This window comes from Chionomys nivalis, chromosome 4 (assembly GCF_950005125.1).
Source record: "Chionomys nivalis chromosome 4, mChiNiv1.1, whole genome shotgun sequence".
NCBI lineage: Eukaryota > Metazoa > Chordata > Mammalia > Rodentia > Cricetidae > Chionomys > Chionomys nivalis.
This window is the reverse complement of record NC_080089.1, coordinates 108,187,880-108,206,817: the sequence shown is the minus strand read 5'-3', so window position 1 is coordinate 108,206,817 and position 18,938 is coordinate 108,187,880. Positions and strand designations below refer to the sequence as shown.

At 44.4% G+C, this 18,938-nt stretch overlaps 1 protein-coding gene across 12 annotated transcripts in view; it reads left to right on the top strand.

Annotated features, from left to right (window-relative positions):
* The window catches only part of Arpp21 (cAMP regulated phosphoprotein 21), a 160,555-nt gene that overhangs the window by 89,357 nt on the left and 52,260 nt on the right, over nt 1-18,938 (top strand). For all 12 annotated transcript variants that reach the window (XM_057768307.1, XM_057768315.1, XM_057768313.1 and 9 more), the window contains 4 exons: nt 6,167-6,400; nt 13,139-13,320; nt 14,132-14,236; nt 15,620-15,880. In XM_057768307.1, the coding sequence (XP_057624290.1) occupies nt 6,167-6,400; nt 13,139-13,320; nt 14,132-14,236; nt 15,620-15,880 (782 nt within the window). The remainder of the gene's footprint in view (nt 1-6,166; nt 6,401-13,138; nt 13,321-14,131; nt 14,237-15,619; nt 15,881-18,938) is intronic.

Here is an 18,938-nt window from a genome sequence, read left to right as displayed (position 1 = left end):
AGCAATTTGTGTAACTGGCATGTTGCAAGTGCCATGGGCCCAATCGGTGCTCATTTACACTTATTATGGCCATGGAATAGCGTAGCCCTAATTTACAGATGAGAAAGTCCAATCTCTGGGATGTTTAGTGTTTCCAAACTTCACTGAGAAGTGAAGGTATTTTTTTTTTCATTATGATTTCTGCCTTATTCTTCCTCTGGGGGAAAGTGATATTTTAAGATAGACAACTTAAGGGATATACAAAGTGCTTAGGAAGTGATGGTGAGCAACTTAGAAAATTCCCTCGAACCACAGCTTTGGAATGATCACAATCACCACATGCTGTTTCACTCCTGAAGAGCGGACTCTCAGCTGGGAGGTTTGGCTTGATCTGTGAATTGCTTGCTTTGCAAGCACAAGAACTGGAATTCGATCCTCAGACCCAGTAAAAAGGGCTGGTGGCATGTGCTGGCATTCTGAGCCGTGGGAAGAAAGAAACAAGTGGGTCCCTGGGGCTCAGTAGCCAGGCAGCCTAGCCTACTTAGTGAGTTCCAGGACGCGGAGGTGCCCTGTGTCCAGAGAATGGTGGGCGGTGCCCCAGGAAGAACAGACTCTTACTTACATTCAGAAAAAGAGGCCGTGTGTGTGTGTGTGTGTGTGTGCGTGCGCGCGCGCGCGCATGTGTGTGGTGGGCACATGGGTGTGCAGGCTTGGGGGTTGGAATAGGCACTTGAACTCTCCCCGGGACTTGAACTGCGATTCCCAAAGTCCCCGGGTGTCAGGTTTGGGGTACAGGAATGGATGGAGAAGCCCAGTTGAAGCTTAGATGCCACTGTCCTGTACTGACTGCTGTTCCACGATCACGCTGAGCAGAAGAAAAAGAGTGTGCACAAAGTCTAAGTCCCCTGTGCTGACAGTTTAGCGCAATTACGTTGTTGACAAATTCCTCCTAAGAAATTATCTCATGTTTTCCTACACAGAAGGCAAATTAATAGCATTTATTCAGAGATGTTGCTGTATACATACCGCCGTGTTCGTTGAAGAGCGCAGGTGGGTGGGTGCCCTCTTCCTGAGAGCCCTGCTCACTGGCTGTGGAGCTCTTGATTTCGACTCTAATTAATTGCTCTCCTATCCCACTACCACGGCATCGGAAATGCACACAAACCACCGCAGTGCACTTGAACTTGTGTAAACTCAGAAAGGTTAAACAGTTTTTGTTCTGAAGATGTAGAAAGCAAGTGCCTTAAATGGTGCACTTCAACATTCCAGCACCCCAAAAGAGCTCTTACCATTTTAAAATTAATCACCATTTTCCACAAACCAAACCCTGTCACTTCCAAAGCACAGCTCTTCGGAAGCATTTAAGACACTTCAAGAATGTTAAAACACCATGCTCTTTGGAGAATCATTAGTGATTATAAGCGCTTCAGACATTTTTTTTTTCTTTTAGTTTAAGTGTCTGCCTTCAAAAGTGTGTCAAGGTGCAGGCATGGAAAGGGAAAAGGTTTTTTTTTTTTTTTTTTTTTTCCTATAAGGAGATCAAGAAAGGATGTCAAAACAATCTTAAAACTTCCCAGGATGATTTTATGAAGTAAACCTGCCAGTTTTGCTGTCAGCAGCTTCAGAACAGGGTTCTGATTTATTTCCTCATTGTTGTAGTTGAGCTGAAAGCTTTCGAGGTCTTTCAGAAACCAAATGTGCTTTCCAAAGATGGGACGTTGAAGTTATTCTTCTTGCATAGGTTCCTGCTCTATCCAGGTGTCAGCGAGACTTTCTCCATGCTGGAGATGTTGCCCCTCATCAGAACCAAGCATGTTACTGAGTGCAAACATGGGGTCAGTGGAGGCTGGAGCCCTTTGCCAGAAACCCAGCACAAGTCTAAGGAGGTTGAGGGTGCTGTCACACTGACCCTGGGGACATTCTTGTGATGGCTTTGTGCTGCAGCCTTGTTCCCTGGGGTTGACAGTGTGGTTGAGCTTAAACACACACTTCCTCCTGGCTGTGCCCTTCTCCCCCACTGCTGAGCTCCAGAGAGATGTTCTCAATTTCAGCACAGTCAGAGACAGAACGATTGGTTATGTCATAGATAACATAACCTCCTCCAAGGTTCATAAGTCAGTAGGTGTCTAGTGGAGTCTGACAATATGCCTTCGCAGCAAGGTTCCAGGGAACAGTTGATGCACCCATCTATACTATGAAATGACCTCTCCATAGACATCAGACTTCCTTCCACTTTTACCATTTAAATGGCTGCATGACTTTATTTTCTGGATGTAATTCACTTGTGTTGCTGTCTGACTCCATGCCAACATACAAAAACTGCTTTTGATGTTCTAATTTTAATTTTAATGCCCTACTTTTAATTTTCTAATTCAAATGCAAAATACCTTATCTTTCCACCACTCCCTCTTCTTTATTTTGGTTACCCCAAGGAACAACCTGGGTATTTTCTTCCTCCAAATAATTTTGGAAGTCTTAGATCACTCTGCTGAGCTCTGACTCCCTGAATCTAGAAATATTTTCTAGAGTTATTAACTAAGAAACAAGACTTGTGTAGCTTGGCATGAGAGAAGGAAAGTGCTGAGTCGTGTGATAGAGAGGAGTTGCTCACTGTGATGAGGCCATCCCTGAGACGTGATTATTAATTTGTACTGATAGAGATAATGTCCTTATCCCTTGATTTGAAGTTTTGGGTACAGAACACTACTAGTTAGAACACTATCATTTATTTATTCATTCTTTTGCAATTTCATACTGATATACAACATACTTTGAAAAGCAGCAGTAATCTATGAGTAAAAACACAAATATTTAGAGGGCACAACACCATGTCCATTTAGGAAGACCGCACTAGTAGGCTCCCACTAGAGCCTAAGACCTCCCCCCAGTCATCAGCTTTGACCATGTCTGTAGTACCAAGAAGCAATTCCCTCCTGTTGAGTGAACCACAGATCCAATCAGAAAGTGGTTGGTTACTTTGTAGTAATCAGCCCACCGTTGCACCACTTGGTAAATCTTGCCAGGTATGTTGGTAGTGTCACACACAGGATGAAGAGCAGTAACTTTGTTGGCATCCTGTATAGAGCCTTCCAACAGTATGAAAAGCTGGCCAGCAGGAAGGGACCTCCTAGCTCAGTTCCCGTTTGACTTCTCTATGTATTGTAGCTAAAGAGTGAGGACATCATCTTTCTTGATGTCTAACACTTTGTGTTCATTATTTACACCTAATCATTTCACAGTGTATCAGAACCAGTCTCATGGTGTATGCCGTCCATACATATATCTACTCTAGAGTTTTGGCTTTCACTCTGACCTTAATATGAAGAATGAAGAATAGGAAGGATGTTTTGATGCATAATACAGCGTGTATGAGCCTTGAGCCTTGTTCTAACTACATCAAGGAAGATGTCTACATTTATTTTACAACTGTATTTGTGAAAGATATCCAAACAGACAGCCTATAAAGGGAAGGATTTTAGATCAGGCATTATGTGTGTAGAGTTAGGATAAAGGTTTGGGATTCACTAGTGACTACTAAAACCTATTGATTTCCTTTGGGGCAATGAGAATTTCTAAAATGGCCTAGAAGCAGTGTTTGTACTACTTCAGCGATAGAATAAAATACATTTGATTCCACACTATAAAAGATGAATTTTATGGTACATAAAATATATGTCAATAAAGCTGTTATAGTGGACAAATAACCTGGTGGAACTAAAAGAAAATTTTACATTTTATAGTATAATGCTACTGCTTGACCAGTTGGTCATGGCGGAAGTTAAGTGTGTGTGTGTGTGTGTGTGTGTGTGTCTGTCTGTCTGTCTGTCTTCATTGAGCAGCTAGAGCTCTTCATTCCCTATCTCCTCCTATTTTTCCTCCTTTTCTTCTTTCTTAACCCTCTTCCTTCTTCTTCCTTTTTTCCTCCTTCTCTTCCCCTCCAACTCTCCTTTCTTCATTCTCCCCCTCCATCTCTTCTTCTTCCTCCTTCTGTCTTCTCTCTGTGTTTTCCCTTCTTCTTCCCTTCCGTTTTCTTCTATTTCAGGTTTTTAAGCATACTAGCTTCAAGTCAGTCTAATATCTCAAAGCACACAAATGTTTCCTGTTTTGTGTAGTGTGAAATTCCAACTGTCAATTGCTGCCGATCTAACCCTTACTTTCCTCTTATAAGATTGCTTTGTGAAAATGGCTCCCACATTGAAGAAAGGCAGCCTGGGGTGTAAAGTAGGAAGAAACTGGGATTTCTATCTTAAAGGCACAGAAACACTCTAAAAACATGGAGATAAAAAGAAGTCAAAACTTGGTCAAGTATGGAAAACTCTGCCCTCTTTCTCCTCTTGCTCCTCCCCAGTCTGGAGGGTTTACAGGAGAGAACCCCGAGGTTGAAGTACAGGCACTTCCTAGAGAGCTAAGGCATGTTAGTGCAGACTGGAGCCGAGGACCCTTCCTCCTGCGCTTTCCCCTTCTGTCTCATACTTCCTAGTCCTGAATTTTGATTTGCTTTGTGATTTTCCCTTTTCTATTTCCGGAATCTCTCTGGAGGGTAGACTGAGCCTCTCTTCTAGCTATCCTGGTGTCTTTTGCCTCTTCTGCTTCCTGGAAGCCACTATGCACCCCTCTGGGAGTAACTTTGTATTTATCATCTTCTAGAACTTGGCTAATCTTGGTCAGGGCCCATCACTACCTGGATGCCACTTGAGTGACGGGGTGAATTTGATGTCTGGCCTGCAGGTTTAGATCTTGGATTGTGTGAGAAGTCAAGTAGCCTGAGCTGGACTCAGATGCTCCCACATGGTTTACAGGCTCTGGAAAATATATCTGACAAATCTAGGACTCATTCTGATCTCCAACACCAGGATTCTGTAGACATTAGACCACTCACAGCGCAAGCATGGTGCTTGTCACACAAAGACAGTGTTTAAATATTTGCCCTGCCTTCCATTAAGCCCCTGGACAAAGGAAGCCAGAAACAGTTTAAAACTCATGGAACTTTATATTCTCAAGTCTTCCAAGTAGCAATTTCAATATGATTTAAACCTTTGAACACAGCTCACCCTGTGCTGGTAGCATTCTTGTGAATGCCCCTCTTTAGACAAGGATTTCAGTGGCACAGCTGTACAGACTATTGCTGTACCTGTTCCAGATGACCAAGACTTACAAACTGGCCCATCTATATACTAAAGCTAACCTTAAAGCACATCTAACAATCACTGGATTCCTGTCTAATTCTTTACCAGTTTATTTGCTCGAGCCTATGAACAGACACTTGACAAGGAGCAAGTTAGCAAAGCAATGGTTTATTTGAACTCACAATCTGAAGATGAAGTCCTTCATGGAAACCAATGTTTCCATAATGTTCAAGGTTGCTCCCAGTCAGAAGGTGGTGAAAATGCCAGAATCCATATGCAGCTCTTTGTCCTCAATTCTTAGTCCTATACCTGCTCTGCCAAGTCATCCCTTTCCCTTTAGCAAATGCATTTTATTTTTAAACATGAATTTTTATTTTACTTTTACTACTATTTTTTATTTATTTTTACCCATGTGGCTGCAGGTTTAGTTCAGAGCTACAGTTCTTCTGGATTTGCTCTAAAGCATTATAAAATAATTCCCACTCGTGTGTTGCTGTGTTCACAAAAGAAACAGTCCGGCTCTCCACTTATATAGGGGATAAATACGTTCCTATCTGTCCCCTTCAAATTTAGCTGTACAAGGGGCTTGAGGAATAGAGCTTCAGAAACATGCATGGGGTAGCATGTCCTAGGACCCCCCAAGTTGACATCTCTTTATCCTCCACCCTGTTCCTCTTTCTTATCAGTCTAGCAATCTCACTAAGAGAAGTATTTCACATAGCATTAAATACTCAAGAGATGGGAATTTGCGGGCATGGCTTGACTCCCATTTACCAGGTTATCTCCTAGAGCGTACTTGCAAAAGTTGAAGAAATATTTGTTTTTAACACCCCACCCCCTAGAAAAAAAAATGTCATACCTGAGAAGTAGGAAGCAAAGATTTCCATAAATACAAGCTCAAAATTCCAAATGTGGAATGAATACTGGCTAACCCCATCCTTCAGCACACATCTCAAACTCCCCATGCCCCCTTAGGAAGGAATCAGCCTCTTAATGTCTGGCTACTGTCTCTCTACTTCTCTTGGTACTAAATGCTCTGTTGCTTCCTATTTTTCTGCCAGGTTCTGAGTCTTCCAGCAGCGCAGGGTCCTCAGGATCGTTGTCCCGTAACCACCCGCCTCTGCAGAGCACAGCCCTGACCTCTAGCGTGGCAGCTGGTTCTCCTGGTTGTATGCCCTATTCAGAGAATGGGATGGGGGGCCAGGTTCCTCCCAGCAGTACCAGCTACATCCTGCTTCCACTTGAAACTGCAACTGGTATCCCACCTGGAAGCATCCTTCTTAATCCACACACAGGTCAGTCCTCCCCTCTTCTGCTGGGGACACATATTTTTTGTTCTTATGTTGGATAATTGAAATTTGCTATCAAGTTTCCTAAAAATTATTGGGTGGGGGCAGAGTGTGGGAACTACTTTGTGGTGACTTTGGGGGAGATCTGAATGATAGCTGTATGTGTAAATGCATCAACATTCATAGAGATCAGAGGTTTTCCAAGCCGAGTGATCCTTCTCAAAAGTTCGGGCTGGAGCTGCATTGCAGATCACTTGCCTAAGGCCTTGGGTTTAATTCCCAGCCCTGAAATGAGAGAGGAGGAGGAAAAGAAACAGGAGGAGGAGAAGAAGAGAGGAGAGGAGAGGAGAGGAGAGGAGAGGAGAGGAGAGGAGAGGAGAGGAGAGGAGAGGAGAAGAGAAGAGAAGAGAAGAGAAGAGAAGAGAAGAGAAGAGAAGAGAGAGAAGAGAAGAGAAGAGAAGAGAAGAGAAGAGAAGAGAAGAGAAGAGAAGAGAAGAGAAGAGAAGAGAAAGAGGAAGATGGAGATAAAGAGGATACCGGGAAGCAGCTGAGGCAGCATTCACTTTTCTTGATCCCTTCTTCCTTGACTATGGAGAGTTTTATCCCATTCTGAGGACCTAAGATCAGAGTCAACCGTGTTCTGAGCTGGGCTACACCATCCCAAACTTGGGTTTCTCACACCTAATGCTCAGTATTATGTCTGATATAGTTTTCACTCAAAGGCATCCAGGCATGCAAGACATCCCATGGATCCACCTCTGTTCCACGATTATAGAAGATTATAGAACATTCCCCAGATCATGCAGATTTAGAGGAACCCACATGAGCAACGAAAATAATAACAAGCTATTAAATAGCTCCTCGTGGGGATAATAGGGCCAGGCTACTTACTGTAGAACTAGGAAACTGTCCTTCCATAATCATGGCTCATTCCATGATGAATAGCCAATTTCCCTAGGGCGGCAGATAACGTCCACATTAAGTAAACCAAAGAGAATCCTTAAGGAAGAGTGCCTAGGCCTTCTCCAAGACCTCTTTGTCAATACTCTTTAGGATCTCAGGAGGGAGGAGGACTCTGCTGGCTGAAGCGAACCAGCTTCCCTAAAAAGCAGACGAAAGTCCCGCCACCACATAGAGCTGGGAGTTTAGCATCTTATTAGAGCCGTATAGAGAGAGCTGACACACTTAGCATTGAGAGCTTTTTATTTGTTAAGGGGAATAATGAAATTCTCTGGAAAAGAGTTTGAAGTTTAGCTCTGGTATTTAGATTACTTAAGTAATCTAAGGTTGAGAATGCAACAGGCGAACATCTCACAAGAGTGATCTATCTCGCGGGGCCTGCTCACGCGGAGAGCGGTACTGGTAATTAGGATCCTTGGTGCAACACAAGAGCTATGGTAAAATAGCTCCTGGGGTAACTGCGCATCCTCATGAAGCAGATGGCTCATCCTCAGAGCACGGAATTTGATGGAGACATTCTGAAAGTGCCATACGTATGAGAGAACAGAAAGCATAATCCCTTTATGGAAAAGCACTTGATAGGCTCCGACTGGGTACTTCTGAATGGCTCCGGTTTTATTGAGATTATTGTAGGCTTCATAAGGAAATTAAAGGAACCAGTATCATATACAGTACTCTGGGTCCTGACTGAAGGATGATCTGATTGTTGGTGTGATAGCTTTCGCTGTTGATTGGGTAGAGGGCTTGCAGAAAGGAGCAGCGACAGAACATTCTTTTTGTGTGTGTGTGATTTGTTTGAAGCAGAATTCCAGAGTATCTTTTAAAAGGCACAACGGTATGTTTGGTAGAGTATTATTAGCAATGATAACGTGGCTTTGCGTGTGTGTGTATTGACGATTATATGCAATCTCATTTATTTAGCAAAGAAACAGAATTCTGCTGGTGCCAAGTCCTGATCCCCATTCATTGGCTCGAGTCACTTAAGGCTGTTATCAAAATGTCTCTTTTTGAAAAAGGCTTTCAAAACTAGAGGGAAGGCACTGCAGAATGGCTTCTTTATAGGCGTTATTCTGCTCTGACAGACACTAGGCATTGAACTATCCCTCAGGAAAAGACCACGGTTATTGTATTTTATAGTACAGCTGAGTGATGGAAGGGGAGAAATCTTATTTCCTGGCTAGGTAGATGTCTCAGTGGTTAAAGCACTAGGTGTGCAGGACTGGGGATCCCCAGAGTGCCTGCGAATGCCTGGTGGAAGTTTGCCTGTAGTTTGAGAGTTGGAAAGGTGGAAACAGGAAATGCCTGAAACACACCAGCTAGCAAGACTAGCCACATTTGGGTTCAACTGAGAGGTCTGGTCTCAATGAATAAGTGGCAAATGATTGAGGGATACTCCTAACATCAACCTTGACCTCCATAAACATATGTGGGTCTTGATCTTGTGCTTACACATATGTGAGTGTGCACACACACATACACACCTGTGCCCACATGCATGCAAATATATGCACAAACCACATACACTTGAAAAACAGTATATTTCTTCTTTCTAGAGTGCCTTTAGTTCCATTGATTTAAAAAAAATTATATGCAGGAATGGAGAGATGGCTCAGTGGTTAGGAGCAGAGTGCTCTTGAAGACAATCCAAGTTTGGTTCCCAGGCCCCCCAGGTCAGGTTCCTCACAAGCATCTGCAAATCCTCCTTCATGGGATCTGACATCTCTGACTTCTGTGGACACACAGACACACTAATAAAAATTTGATCTTAAAAAGGAAATACAGACATATGTTTAAAGTATGTAATATATACTGCACACCTACCAGAGGTATGTGTATGTTTGTGTGTAAGTTCAGGAGTTACACATACCATGTGATTCTTAAATGACCTCTACTGTAATTTATATCTTCTTGGCTGCAAGCCCATCTTTTACCACTGTCTCCATGGGTGAGGAATCACTCTTCATATCATTACAGGCACACAACACAAAGGCTTCCTTGTTAAGCACCAATGGTACCTTATTACCTTGTTTCCCAGGGCCTTGGGCAAGTTCCCTTGTTAGTGCATTTTAAATCACTTTATGGGAGAAGATTGAACTATCAATTAATTAGTTTTGATTCCCTAGAATGAGTGACAGACTTCTAGGTACAAGTGCTGGATGGTTACTGGTGAAATACCCACCAGGTATCACATGTATTTATCTAGATAGCACAGACATTTCCCACCCAAAATCACATATTTGAGGATGTGCTCCATCTATGAAATTAGAATTGGCTGAGCTTGCAAGATTGGGTCAGTGAGTGAAGGTGTCTGCTGCCAAGCCTGACCATCTGAGTTGGGAAAGAACTGACTCCTACAAGCTATGGCATGACTTGCTGATACATGTGTGGTACATGAACATGTGTGTTCCAGTCATGCTTGCTTGGCACACACGCTTACCCACTGAACCAGCACACACGCTTACCCACTGAACCCTCTCCAACAGATTTGAATTTTGTCTTGACCGCACTCTTTGCCATAATCTTCCTGCTTCCCTCCTCCTTTGGGTAGCTTCAGCAGAAGTTTCGCTGCCATCTAGCAAGACCGACAGGCAGCCGTCACTCACGATCTAGCTGATGCCCTGGCTGCTGTATTGTCATGCTTCTGTCTTCATCTTGTGCAAATCCATGACTGTGTAAGGGTGCAATATTTTAGGGGGCGCTCACTCTGGAGAACCTCTAGGTATGCACCTTTCAGATGCTCCCCCTGGCTTCTACAGTCCTAGAATTTCATCAGGATTCCCAGACTCTGTTTATCCAAAGTGTTTCCACGTTGTTCTCAAATGGGCCCTGAAATGTTGGTGCACTGTCTGTCAAGATGTCCTTCAAGGGCTGAGCTCATCTTTGCCTCCATGATCTGTCAACATTTGCACACATGGCCTTCTACATAGCAGGAAAGCAAAAGCCAGCCCATTACCATTCTATCAAGTAGAGAGCAGACATGCTTTGGTTTCAAGAGTTTGGGATGGTGTTATTTCTTATGTGACTTTCCTTGTGTTTGTTTCCTTGTTACTAAGATATTTAGAAACTCTTTATAGGGAGGAGGAATTTGTAGTTATGTTTTATTTTATAACACTCACTGGAGGATGCAAACATGTCCCTCTGTGCCTATGGAGGGCAGAAGACAGAGGGAGAGCTGTGGAGTCAGTTCTCTCCCTCTACTGTAGGGACTGCTGGGAAGGAACTCAGATCGTCAGGCTTGGTGGCAAGAACCCTTACCTGCTGAGCCATCTCACTGCCCTACCGTCAGTTGTTTTAAGTCTGTTTTTTTTTTTTAAATTTTTTGCTTTCCTGCAATAATAACAAAGTGTTCTGCCTTCTGTAATTACCCAATATCACCTATCATTGAAATAAGAGCAGATAAATTGATGCAGACTGTGGAAAACTCATTCACCTAATATTACGTGTTTGAAAGGAATGTGTATTTTTTATCCAGTCCCTGTCTCTTCCCCTACTTTGAACTAAGGGCACTCGGGCTTCACTCTGACATCAAGCATCCCACCCCCCCCCAACCCACCCGTGCCCAATGTGCATGCTGTGGCCCACCGAGCCTGCTCCTGAAGCTTCTGCCACAGTCGCTTCTATCAGATGGAAGAAGCTCGGGTCCAGCCGGGTTTTTCTTTCCCTTCAATCGCCTCAGCTGTCACTCAAACAAATTGCTTGTATCAGTGTGATTTTGTGTCTGGATTGGCTGGATTCACCGGACACAGAGGAGTTCTGGTGGCCTGACTTAAAAACCAACAGCTGCCGGGCCCAGCTGTCTTGGGAAATGGCTTTTGTTCTCTTCTTTGGCAACCACGGTGACTTTCCTGGGCGCTATACCTCTCCTGGGTGAGCATCCAACTGGTGTTTTCCTCCCCCTGGCCTTTCCAGACCCACCCATCTCTGTCTCGGGGATCATTAGATCTCCTGTAGGAGTCTCTTTCTTTGCACACAGTGCGCTAATCACATTTCAAGCTGAGATTGTAGTTTATCACAAAGTACATCTGTGCATTCGGGGTTCTATTCTAACCAGAATTATACATAGACTTTCATTATGCCTCAGACATGGTGGCTAAAAGCTAGGTCTTAATTAAAATCAGGGATTCACTCACGTGTGTGCGAGAGAGCTAGCGAGTGTTCATGTATGTGTATTTGTGGGTGAGTGTTTATACAGGTACACATGTTTGTGCAGGTGTAGGCTCATGAGTGTGGATGAATGTGTGTCTCTATGTTTTCTATGAGACCATAGGTAAACTGCAGGTGTGTTTTCACAGTGGCTATTCATTTTGATTTTGAAACAGTCATTCATTGCCTGAGGCTCACCTGGTTGGTCTACTGCCCAGGGAGCTCCAGGAATCCTCTTGTCTCCACCTTCTCAGCATTGGGATTACGGAAAACTAGAACACTCAAACTGAAAAGGGCCCATGAGATGTGAGAAATGAGAGCTGAAGAGAGGGAGGTGGGTAGGGTAACAGAATACATCTACTTTGTAGCTAGAAGGGGGATGAGGGGGGATAGAAGTGTACAGTAGGGATGGAGATAAGAGAGATGGGGAAATCGGTCAAAACTTGATGTAGGATTTCCCTCTGTGAATATTACTGGTTAATAAAAGAACTGCTTTGGGCCTATAGCAGTGTTATAGGGAAACAGAGCTAGGCGGGGAAAACTAAACTGAATGCTGGGGAAAAGAAGGAGGAGTTAGAGAAAAGCCATGGAGCTTCCACCAGAGACAGATGTGCTGAAACTTTGCTGGTAGCCTACGACTTCATGGTGATACACAGAATAATAGAAATGGGTTAAATTAATATGTAATAGCTAGCCATAAGAAACTAAAGCTAATAGGCCAAGCAATGATTTAATTAATACAGTTTCTGTGTGATTATTTTGGGGCTAAGTGATTGGAAACCAACGAGTGACCCCCCTCCTTACTAAAAACTAAGCGTGTAAAAGAAAATACTATGAGATGAAGAAACTTGCTCACTTACTAAGTAAGTCAGTGGCAATGGATAAAGAACCTCAAGTCATATGCTTGCAGAAGTGCAAGGTGGATTTATTCCATTCCATTGTTTAGAGTATGCATTTGTGGGACCGTAATATTTTTTATTTGAAGCCAAGCAGTGGTGGTGTACACCTTTAATCCCAGCCCTTAGGACACAGAGGCAGGTAGATTTCTATGAGTTCGAGGCCAGCCTGGTCTATAGAGCAAATTCCAGGAAAGGCTCCAATGCTACAAAGAAATCCTGTCTCAGAAAGATCATAATAATAATAACAATAATGAATTCTTGTTTGCTGGCTAGACTGAGTAGAACGAGTAGAAGCAGAATTGCTTTGGCAGATGGTTTGTGACTGGAGGTATTCGGAGTGGTGTAAATGGAAAGTAGCTGCTATGACTCAGTGTACATTATCTTGCTGTTGACTGTGAGATGCAGGGGACAAAACATAGGGCTGCATGAAAATCGCTCCTGCACAGCCCTCTCTACTGGGCTCCACTATCCACAGTGGCCCTTACCTGGGCAAGTCTCCCCGAATGAGGTGGATTTATTCGATGCTTCTTAAATTACCACATGTTCACCTGGGCATCCAGTTTAAACTAGTTTGGGTCACAAGAAGTAACACATTGTCCTTGGAGCAGGGTCCGGGTATTGAATTCCTATTGCTTGTGGTTTTACTTTAGGGTATTTTCAGAGATCTATGAGGGAGCTTTTTTTCTGTAAGGGAAACGGTAAGACACTCATCTGAGCCAGGCTCTGTATGACTTCATTTCAGGTCAGCCCTTTGTGAACCCGGATGGAACTCCTGCAATATACAATCCTCCTGGAAGTCAGCAGACACTGCGTGGCACTGTTGGTGGGCAGCCCCAGCAGCCCCCTCAGCAGCAGCCATCCCCTCAGCCCCAGCAGCAGGTCCAACCATCACAGCCCCAGATGGCAGGGCCATTGGTCACTCAGGTGAGGAGCTGGCTGGAAGGAGGGAGCAGAAGGGCTGGAAGGTGAGGGCTTGCACAGGCTTCAGTCAGCAAATCATCTAGGAGACATGATGCCTTGTGTAGTCTCCCTACCCATAGGGCTTTTAGGGAAAAATCTTTCTGAGTATAATCATTGCTTGACACAGTATTATGAGCTCATACCCAGTGCAAGTGTCTGCTGAGTGAGAGCAGGTACAAGGAAAAACGAATGCAGTTTTTTAGGTCTAAGTGCTGTTTAATGTGAAGCAACAGGTACAATTTATAATCTCTTCTGGGGCTTTGAGTTAATTCATCCACACCCACCAGATTAAATGTTCATGTCTGTAGAAGCAGTCCCGAGCTTTTCTTCAGTGGGAAGAGCAGAAACCAGCCAAGTCCCAAGTGACCTGAATGCTCATCCCTGGGCTCCTGAGAAGGAGCCATCAAAGGAGCTCATCACCACCTTCCCTAGGAAGGCACAATGGAACTCGGTGTCCCAAGCATGCTCTCTGGGAGAGCCTCCTTTTTATCTTTCTACTTCTTAGTTCTTGAGCAATATCTGTAGGTCCAGAACCTCTAACCGACATCTAGAGCCCATCACTGACTTTGTAAAAGCAAGTTTTCTTGAGCTTTCTCTAGACCAAGGCCATCTGGCTCTGACATACACAGCCTTAGGCTTGCCTGTGTGATCGGTTTTCCTCTCTGCACTGAGTGATCTTAGGGAACCTGTAAAGGACAGCAATATACTTCCCAAGGAATGGAATTGCAGCCCCCGACACTCTCCTGTTACCTGACCAATGTTTTCTTCCTTCCAGTCTGTCCAGGGCCTGCAGCCGTCTTCCCAGTCCGTGCAATATCCAGCGGTCTCTTTTCCCACCCAGCATCTCCTGCCTGTGTCGCCAACGCAACACTTCCCCCTGGTAAAGTATCATACGCATAGCACACGCATGCACACACCACACACACGTGCACACACGACACATACTCACACATGCACCGATGCGCACACACCACACACACATGCACACACGACACATACTCACACATGCACGGATGCACACACACCACACAAATGCTCACACAGCATTTTCATGAGTTCTACAGTTTTCCTGCTCAGCTACAGGTGATGCTCAATGCGTAGCCTGTGGTGACTATGAAGTTGTTGTATCTGTGAAGATGTCTATGCCTGACTGATAGATAGATCCATCCCTCCAAGAAACTTCCTTTTTTTTTCTTTTTTCATGTGTTTTCCCTAAATCAGATGCTTCTGCATTCGGATACCCCTTTTAAGGCTGACTGACTAGATGCCTGGGGAAATGACTCAGTCAGTAAAACACTTGCTCAGCTTTAGGAACTGAGTTCAGATACTCAGGACCCACATTACAAGGTGAGCATGTAGTGAGTACTATAGACTCAGTGCAGTGGAGACAGAAGTAGAAAGACACTCTGGACTTCCTAGCCAGCCAGGCTAGCCAAACTGGTGAGCTCCAGGTTCAATGAGAGACCCTGTCTCAAATCATAAGCTGGAGAAATGCCAGACAAAGACACCCAATATTGACCTCTGACTTCTCATGCATATATGTACCTATGCATACCCATGCCCACATACGCACACATGAACACACACACAAAGTTTACTGACTAGACACACCCATTGTCGTTAGAGTCTGATATCATGAATAAACAGGTGTTATGATCTTGTTGTAAAGTTGTCAGAACTATCTAAAACTCTGAGTCAGGGCACTGAGTACTGTAAGCTCCTGCTGCTGTTCCCCTGGGAATCCAGCTCCCTATTTCCTTATACATTTCCCTGACTAGGAGTGGGTCCTGTGGAAACAGCACACAGTCCGTAAGCACCAGGTTAGATCCAGGGAACCAACCTTCTGTGAGATGGGTAAGTGGATCCCATTCCTGATCTCAAAGAAGGGCTTGTCTTCTCTCAAGCAGGCAGATCCAGACTTGCCACTGGAGACCAGCTGACAGCCAACCCCCACCCCTTGCTGCAGAGCCTCCTCTCTGGAGCACGACCCCTAAACAATAAAGAAATAATTTCCTTCTATTGAGGGAACAAGATTTGGGTCAAATTGCTTCCCACCTCCTGACTCTCCAACTGAGCAAAGCTTGCTTTCTCCCGTTCTTGTTATGTCTGACTGAAGAATTTTTTTATCTCACTTTTTTTTTTCAGTATACGCTTCCTCCTTCTTGCTCTGCTCTCAAGTGTGAGTGTGTGTCTGCCTCAGTTTGCCTTACTTGTAATCAGGTTCACCTTCCCTCACAAGCTCTTCATTCTTTCCCTGTCACAGAGAGAAGAGGTGGCTGCGCAGTTCAGCCAGCTGAGCATGAGCCGGCAGTCCTCTGGAGACACCCCGGAACCTCCCTCGGGCCCAGTCTACCAGGCCTCCCTCATGCCACAACCAGCACAGCCACCAAGCTATGTCATCACTTCTGCAGGCCAGCAGCTCTCCACAGGGGGCTTCTCGGACTCTGGCCCTCCCATCTCCCAGCAGGTCCTGCAGGCCCCGCCCTCTCCCCAGGGATTTGTACAGCAGCCTGCACCTGCGCAGGTAGGTGTGGGCTTTCCTTCCCTTTTTTGCCACTGATGATTGTGGCCCTTTGATGTCTGTCACTTGTCCTGCCGTCTTGTTCATGCTAATAGTCACTGGCACCGATATGTTTTGTCCGCTTCACCAGACAGGCAGTCCTGGGGCCCAGAAAGTGAGTCAAAGGAACCTCACCAAGGTTCTAACTGGGAGATGACCCATTTTCCATGCTGCTGGCATAAGGCCATGGAAAGGATTGACTTGGGTTAGGGAGATTGCTCACTCGGAAGAGCGCTTTATGTAGACAGATGAAGATCTGAGTTCAATCCCCAGAACCCACATTCAAAAGATGGGTGTGGTGGGGCACACTGCAACCCCAGGCCTGCATAGACAGAGACAGGTGTATCCCTGGGGCCTGATGGCTAGCCAGTCTAGCCAAATCAGCCAGTCCCGGGCCAGTCAGCAGCCTTATCTCAAAACCTGAGAAATGACATGTAAAGTTGGCTTCTGGCCTCTACATGTACACGTGTACACACACACACACACACACACACACACATGCATCGGATTCTATGTGATGCTGTTTATATGGGGGAAGCCAGGAAGGGGATGTCCTGAACCAGGAAACCTTAAATTCTCTCCCTTGCTGCTCAAGACATTTGTTTTCCCCTCTCATCACTTCAAGCCAGCCTCCCCCTGGATCTAAGCTACAGACAGTTCCGTCTGTGTGAATACAAAGAACAGGGGAAAGCCAATGCCCATGGTCCTGTCCTCTGCCCCAGGGGAGGCGGAGCCCACCCTGATTGCACAGGTAGCCATTAATCATATTTAATTGACTGGAGCATGGAAGGCACCACAGATCACCGGTTTTTACTGTCTTCTCTAAGACTGATTATGTGTTCCTTGTTCAGCCCCAAACATCTCTAGGGCTCTCCTGGGTATCCCTTGCAGAATATTGGAAGTGATTACTGTCAAGATGGAAAATGCACAGCAGCATTTTCTGGTCCATTTTCGAGGCATGCATTTTTCCCAACCAGTTCCTATCCTAATTATGAAGAATAGCCTGGGAGGTGCAGCGTAAAGTGCATGTCACCATGGTGCCGCTGTCCCACTGCATCGGGAATAAATTATTGTCTCTTCAAGCCGCACAAAGCCCTACACCAGAAAATGATTTTTCTCGAGTTGTTCATTTTGAGTGATTAATTAATAGTGCACCTCCAGTCACCATCTCAATAATATTTCGTCCCTGGTGGGATTTAAAGTGATCTTTAAAATAATTTAAGTAATAGAAGAAATTATCCCATTAATGTATTAATTATTTTACTAATAAATTAATTATTTCAAATTTTATTATTGGGAACAAACAGACCCATAGAAACAGATGTAGGTCACAACCCATAGTGATGTCTGATGTACATTTTAAGTCTAGCTAGCCAACTACGCAGCATTGGGAAGAGTCAATCTGTAGATGTATGTCTATGGAAATATGTTCAGTTTCTTCAGAGAAACATTTTAATGCTTGTCTCCTCCGGCTTGTGTATGCTTTCTTAATGCCACTTAGAGGAATCATGAAGTCTCATGACTGAGGCTAAAAGCCACCTGACATGGAGACTAGACATAGAAGAAGAATCTGTGCTTCCGGTTATTTCTTGCCATGACTTATTTCTTTCCTATCTTAATCCAATTGGACTCTCTACCCTTAATATGGTCAGTTCAAAATGTGCATTTATACCCCTTTAGGGCATCCTTATTCTTTTCTCCCATCAAAGTTTTCATGCTGGTCTTTCAAAGTATTTCTCTGGGCTCAGCTCACTTTCCTTCTACTTGGATGATTGCCATGAGAGCATGAAGACCTGGGCTGGGATTACCAGCACCTGTAATCCCAGCTAAGCACATCTAAACACCAGAACTGGCGGAGGGCCAATGGCAGAAACAAGCGTATCCCTAGACTTTATTGGCCACCCAGTTTAAACAAGTTGTCGACCTCCAGATTTAGTGAGAGACCGTATGTCAGAAACAAAGTGGAGAGGCTTTCCTTTTGTAAATACAGTAAAGTAAAATGGCTCACTGGTTAAGAACAATAACCAATAACCGCTGTTGGTTCTGCAGCGGAGCCAGGTTCAGTTACCAGCACCTACACGGCGCTCCACACCTATTCATAATCCCAGTTCCTCTTCCGATTTCCACAGATACCACACACAAACATAGTGAACATACATACATGCAGGCAAAACACCCGTATACAAAGAGTAACATAAATAATTTTTAAAAGGAAGAGTTGCTGAAGACGATGCCCAACATCACGTCCTGGTCTTCACAGACACATAGGTACTCCCATGCACATGCGCGCACACACACGAGCACACACACACACACACACATTCTACTACCACACCCCCACACAGAGTAGATGGTGGATGGATGCAGGGAAGGAGGGAGGAAGGAAGAGAGGGAGAGAGATAGTAAGGTTAAATCACCAAGAACAATGCATACAATGAGTAACTTGCCAATTGCGGGTCCATCACTGCGGCAGAATAGTTTTAGGTTCTTCCAGCCCTTGTTCCTTGGTCATCTATAATACTAGAAAGTGAGAATAAAATTCATGTTTGTTCCATGACATTGCAGAACCACAGCCGTACAGTGTTTTCTTTTCTTCTACCTTGGGATAAAGGTAGGGACCATATGATACACTCTAGTAGAAAGATGGAAAACTGCTGTAGTATTGACATAAATCAGAAAGTAAAATAGCCATAAATGTCAGAACTATGAAAAAAATTGGCTCATAATCTTATTCTCCATACACAGCTTGTAAACTCTTAGGTATGAAATGGTCAGCCACTGTTCTCACTTCAAGAAAGATGATAAGAGAAAAGCCAGAGGCCTGGGCATAGAAGGACATAGCTGAAATCAGTAAGAAAGCAGTATTACATTGGCATTAATAGGTAGGCAAAGACTTCTTCTGTATCAGGAAACACTTGATCTCAATGAGAAGATTTAGGATGATTTCACTGACTGTCAGTCATTAAATGGTATACAGAAGACAGGCAGGCCTAGGGTTACAGACCTATAACCCAGCATCTAG